This window comes from Merops nubicus, unplaced genomic scaffold (assembly GCF_000691845.1).
Source record: "Merops nubicus isolate BGI_N331 unplaced genomic scaffold, ASM69184v1 scaffold18495, whole genome shotgun sequence".
In the NCBI taxonomy this organism is placed as follows: Eukaryota; Metazoa; Chordata; class Aves; order Coraciiformes; family Meropidae; genus Merops; species Merops nubicus.
The window spans coordinates 1,367-7,712 of NW_008609157.1; the positions used below are offsets into that span (position 1 = coordinate 1,367).

At 37.6% G+C, this 6,346-nt stretch overlaps 1 protein-coding gene across 1 annotated transcript in view; it reads left to right on the forward strand.

The window, feature by feature from the left end:
• Nucleotides 1-2,357: 2,357 nt before the first annotated feature.
• The window catches only part of CAND1 (cullin-associated and neddylation-dissociated 1), a 25,455-nt gene continuing 21,466 nt past the window's right edge, over nt 2,358-6,346 (forward strand). Inside the window, exon 1 of the mRNA XM_008940516.1 lies at nt 2,358-2,497. Coding sequence (XP_008938764.1) covers nt 2,358-2,497 — 140 coding nt within the window. The remainder of the gene's footprint in view (nt 2,498-6,346) is intronic.

Below are 6,346 nucleotides of genomic sequence, written 5' to 3' on the forward strand. Positions count from 1 at the left end.
GTTGTAGCAAGCACTTTTTTTCCCCAGCTACATGTATTTAAAATTTGTTTTGTAGTTGCTTTAGGAGAGCATACTTTAGAAATTACTTGTTCTAAGAGTTTTGAGCAAGGGGCTTTGAGCAACCTTGGAGTTCTAAAGTATTAAAAAAAATTTTTAGTATAGCTTAAAATCTGACTTTATTAACCATATAAATTAAGTGATGATAGAACTTTATAAACTGGCTCTTACACAATAACACTTTTTATGACACTATATGTATCCTGTATTTGCACAATAGATAAAATAGCATTTACTACTAGTAATTGTAAATGCATTTATTATTGCATCATGTATATTTGAAGAGGGACAGTGTAGTTCACTTAACTATCAGGGAGCTGAGTAGAAACCCCACTACTTCAAGTAGAAGATGTTGAAGAAGTTCAAGTAACTGCTTCACTGTAAAATTTAAGCCTGTTTTTTGGATAGACTGGCCTGTCTGATTCAAATGTTTGTGGCATTTATTGTCCGGAAACTTGGGCGTAAGTTCTGACATGGGCAGTAGTGTGAGGTAGCAGTTTGCTGTGTGGCTGTGGGAGAAGCAGTGTCCTCAATGAAGGAAGAGAGTGACTGCTCTGGAATACAAGATGTGAGGAGCTGCTGAGTGATGGTGCTTTGCACCAGGTAAAGTCTGATGTGCCTGAGGAGGCAGCAGTTGCAACTCAAGGCCACATCTAAACTACTCAAAACTGAGTTTCTCGATACCAGCTGCTTTAAAGTTTCCAGGCCTCTTCGCACCGTTGTGGGGTTTTCTAGTGGAAGAGTCTGCCAGGAAGACTCTCCAGTTGTAGTTGGGTGCAAAAGCTGCAGATGCACCAAGGAAGCGTGAGCTCTGCTTCCTTGAGGAGCTTGTCACAAGTAGGTGATAGCACATGTAAGCTCTTAAGGCTAGGAGATGGGAGCTATTGACGGGGGAAGTGAGGGGAGGCTTTTAAGGTTTAAGAAGAGGAGGTAAATAAAGTAGTAACATGGAGGTAGTTTTTGAATGTTGTAGTACTGAGTGACTTTTTGTCTATTCTTATTCCCACCATATCTGCCCATAAACCTTATTTACCAAGTAGTGTTTTTCCCTGCTGTGCTTAAAAGCTGATGCTGTTCACATTTGTCATCTGTTTGTGTGCACATCTGGCTCCTGTCAGATTACAGGCTTGCCTCAGTGGGACTGTTGGGGTGAATGAAAAATGAGTGAGGTCTTATCTTAGAAACACCTTGAGACCATTAGACTGGAATTACTGTATTAAAAGACAGGACAAGTTGAGGTCCATTCTGGGAGGGCAGGCATCTGGCACTTGTGATGCATATTAAGATTATGTCAGGCTGTAGAGATAACCTTCCAAGTATGACCTGTGCTCAAGTGATGTCTGTTTGAGGCTAAAGTCCAAATGTCAACCATAACGGTTTAACTACAAACCATTTTTTTGGGGGGGGATTTGTATGGGGCGTAGGATCAGTGCTGAAGCCCATGGGATTTGTAATTGGGTAAAACATCTGTATTACTTCTAGAAGAGGATGCTTACAGAAGAACAGATTGGAAAACAGACTTCAGAAGGGAAAGAAACAAAAGGCATAAAAGCAATATTGTTGGAAAGTAATTTCTCAGTGTATTTTTTCATTGGTGGATACGACAGTGCTATGGAATGGGAAATTGATGGTTTGGTTGCTGGTTGATGCTTGATCTCTCAAGAATTAATCTTGGTCTTCAGTGTGGCACCCTGGATTGACGGCTGGATAAACATGATCGGCCATCCTCCGTACTACAAACAAACTAGTCTGTACAGGGGGAAAAAGAAAGAAAAATATGTAAAATGTAGCTTCCCTTTTATTTCCCCCTTGATTTCTGTGAATTTTGTTGGAGAATATTTGAAAAACACTGTCTTTTTTTCTTCTTGCTTAGAAGTTGTTTTAAAATCAAATGAGAGCAGAGATGAATTTTTTAACAAACTTTAAAAAAAGCCTTTTTTTTTTTGCAACATCAGCATAGCTAATGAAAGGACTACTTAAAATGCAGGAAAGTGTCAGTTTTTCTTTGTGGAAATAATTTAGAGTACGATGTAAACAGAGAAAGTAAAATATGTAGCTGTTCTCATCAGGGAAGGATGATGATCTAAGAGTTATTTTAATTTTTAAATACAATTTTTTGTCCTTTTAATTCTATAATTAAAATAAATGCTACTTGCATCACAAAACAGGTAACAATATTCCAATGTCAAATGTGATTTATTTGATAATAAATGGTGGAAACTGAGAATCTTGAATCCTGAGCACTGTGAATAACATGTATCTTTTTAGCAGTAACCATCTGACTTTCTTTTATCAGGTTTATGGCTACTAATGACTTGATGACAGAACTACAGAAAGATTCTATCAAGCTTGATGATGACAGTGAAAGAAAGGTGGTGAAGATGATTTTAAAATTACTGGAAGATAAAAATGGTGAGGTGCAAAACTTAGCTGTCAAATGGTAGGTATTCTTTTTCTGTGGTGCAAAGAATTGTTTAATGACTGAACAACTTAAAGGACTTTTGAAAAACTCAGAAGGATTGCTGCTATGTGAAATAAAGGTGAAACTGATGTCCACAAAGAAACCTGTGTAGGCTGCCTGCTGTAATTGTAGTTTCCTAGGGAGCTGTCTCTTGTTGATGTTGCAGACTAACATTTGGGTTTTCAGGTGACAAATAGTCCATACAATCTTTCCTAAAAATACATGAATGACATGCCCATTCCTTGGTGGTAATTCCTGAATGCTAAATAGATTTAAAAAGTATTATAAATCATTGGTAGTTGCCACATTGTTCTTTGGCTGTGAGAAGGTAGATGATGTGTAGGGGAAGAGTTGTAGCATTGAAATAGTTTTTCAAGCAGACATAAAAACATAAAAAGGTAAATATGTGCTCTTGGTAATCAAATAAAGAACTTAACCTCTTTGCTGGCATCCAGAGTACTGTGTTAATGGTTTTACATGCTTTAGAGGAACTGCAAAAGTTTTATGGGGTCAGGGAACAGTTACTTGCATTTCAAAGACTTCTATTGCTTCGGTGCCCCCTCTTCCTCATCATAACTTCACATGTGCTGTGGCTTTTCCAGAGCACCCTTTGAAGAGGTGCTACATTTATTATGACTTACTTTTTTTTCTTGAGACTTCTGACTTTTTGTGCCCATTAAGGGAAGCCTCTGTTAAGGAGCTTCTAGTGTTTCTGAGAACTTGTTCATGAGCTCAGCTTTTGTTTTTTTCTACTATTCTATCTGTCTTACTTCTATTCCATGAGGCATGGGTTGAAGTAAGCTTTCTATGCCAGAGCATGAGACAGCTTTGAAGAGAAGTTTCACATTGTGACTAGCTGATTACTTTGTTTCAGCTTGTTATTTGTTATAGCTTGCCCTATCAGACTAGCAAAACAGAAAATGACAGCCTGTGTGTGCATCTGCTTGTGTACTTGGAAACCTTGCACAGAGAAACTAGTGTAGGGATAGCAAGTTTTAAACTAAAGCTTAATATTAGCAGTATAGTAATGTAATTGTCACTGCTTTTTCACTACTCTCACCAAGTTTAACTAACTGGTTTAACAACCAGTGTTGTTAAAATGTGTCTACTCTTCCTCCTCCTCTATTAACAAACAACACAAAATGCCTTGTTTCTTCTTAATTCAAACTTCTGAAATGTCAAAGTTTCTTGTGGTACAGTTTAAATTTTATGGCTTTTGAACAGATTGCTTCTACTCACTTGGGAGAGGAAGTTATTATGAAATTTGGCTCAGGCTTAGAATCAGTTTTTGTATGAAGTAGGATTTTGTGGACAAGTTACGTTGCAGCATACATGTGCTACTCATCTTTAAAGTACATCCTAAAGTTATCCTGAAGTTTACATTAAGGCACAGGCGCAGATTATATATCACAATCTTTTATGGCAGTATTAGAACTTGAGACCTAAAGTACAAGAAACTTTTATTAAAATATTAAAAAAAAAAAAAAAAATTGCAAAGGGAAGAGAATGAGAAAATAGATGGCTGCCTTTGTATGTACGCATGTGCATGTGTCCTGTTCTCTTCTTATTAACCGTTCTTCTAGTTTTGAAGTTTACTTTGACACACTGATAAAATTCTTGGATTTAATTAAAATTACAAGATCTGTTTAAAGTTCGGAGTCTTTTCAAGAAATCCAAATAGTGTTAAAGAACAGTGTTAAATTTACTTCAGTGGGACAAGAAACATGATGGAAATGTTTTCAGGTAAACTGTGAACATTCATTTAGAATGTATGAAGGCTTTTTTGGCATCCCAATCGCTTGCAGATACCCTTTGAGGATAAAAAACCCATCCTAAAAGAGTCTTCTCTTCTTAAGGCAGCTTATACTTGCGGTATTGGTCCATGACAGTTTTAAAGCCAGTCAAAGCTAATGCTGCTGCTCTGCTTTCTCCCCCTCCTTGTCCCTTCCCTTGCACTTGTGCTTATCTGATTTTGTTGTAGACTGGTTTGAGGACTTAATTTTCTTCTTGCTTAGTGCTTTTCTGCAATCAGAGCAGCATTGGTAGAAACAGTAGTGGGGGTGAAGGAGGGTAGAAATTGAGCACTATTAAGCTGTATTTCTAAGTTCCAGTTGATCTGAAGTCTTGCATCTACTACGCCATTGGGTATAAGCTCGATTCATTGGGGAGTTAAATTCAGCCAGCATATTTTTCATGACTTCTTGTTTTTTAAATATTTTCTGTTCTCATTCTTTACTTGTATATTTCTTTTATGGATTTGCTGGCACTTTCATCTGAGGAAAGCATAAACAGTGTTTAGATCTCTATTAATTTAAATGCTCTGGTGAACTTGAGAGATTTATCAGCAAACTGGTACTTGATGACCCATTTAAATGTACATTCCCTTTTTCATAGAAAAGGGATTTAGAGACAATGCTTTGTATCTATGCTTGAGATGGATTTTTCGTTGGGGAAGGGAGGAAATATTTGCTTTTGGTTAGGGGAGCTTCCTTTACAGGTAGATCAATGGAAACACTGAATGGCAAAGGTATTGACTGAGCAGGTAAAGAATCTCTTGTGGGAGGATTACTCTTTCAAGGTTTAATTCTCAATATCAGTGAACAGAGTAGATTTAAACCAACTCAGAGCAAGCTTAAAACAGCATTTTTTTTTTTTTTAGGCAAGCATAGCATCAAGTGTTCCTGGTTTTGCCTTATTCGTTGCTTGCTTTCACATTTAGGTAGGAAGGACTCTCTTGGTTAAAATGCTGATGAACTTGTTTCTTATTATCTCTTCAAAGCACAGTAATGATTTTGTTCTTGATCCTTTCAGTTATATTGCACTGGCTTTGGACAGGATAAAACACGTTTGATTAGCAAAAGTCAGGTTGAGAGTTCATGGATGTTTGGGTAGCTGCCTTGCAAGATGATTGTGCAGTTCATTTCTGAATAGAAATGAAAATTAAAGAGCTCCTATGGTAGTATTGGAGTGAAAGTCAAACCTTCTCTAATCTTTGACCCTATAGAAGGGAAAGGAGTGCATTTGTCAAGCTTCTGTTGTTGCAGGCAGTAGATGCCAACTAGGTCACTAACTGCAGGTTGTTCACCTTGTTCTTCTTAAGAGCATATAAAATTTAAAATGTATTTTTGTCTACATTTTTTTTTTCTAGAGGAGGTTTGGTTTGGTTTTTTTTCTTGATCTGATAGCCATAGGCTGTTTTATAGTCAGCCGCTGTAGAAAATGCTATTGGACATTCCTGCAGTGTATTCTTAGTTTAAGGCTGTGAGTGTGGTTCAGCCTGGTGTCCTGTGCACCTTATAGCAGGAGTGGGTACACTGCCTGTAGCTCTGCCCAAGGTTGTGTGTGTCTGGGTTAGACCAGCACTGTGGTTTGTCTGTGCATAGGTGTCGTGTTGCATGGGCTGTTTATTCTTCCTTGCCAGTAATGATGGTAAGGTTCTGCTGGCCCACATTGCATGTTAATTGTTTCATATGTTTAAGATAAACTTATTTAAGATAAACTGCTGCTCATTTTGAGCAGTTATCTGTGGTTTCATATTCAGCCATTTAAACCTATACTTAGAAATTTTGTTTCACACTATGAAACATTTCCTGAAACACGTAAAAACCCAAACGAATACATACATAGATATATCTCTATCTATATATGTTTGTGGGTGTGTGGAAAAAAGTCTCTTCAGTGATTCCTGCGTTGTGATACTGTAATTTCTCTGCATTTATTAGTGTCAACTCTCTGGGCAGTGGTTCAGCTTGATGCTGTGAGTCTGAGTCAGTGTGAACAGGATGATGCACATATTGGCTGGTGTGTGGCTGATCCCGGTCCGACGAC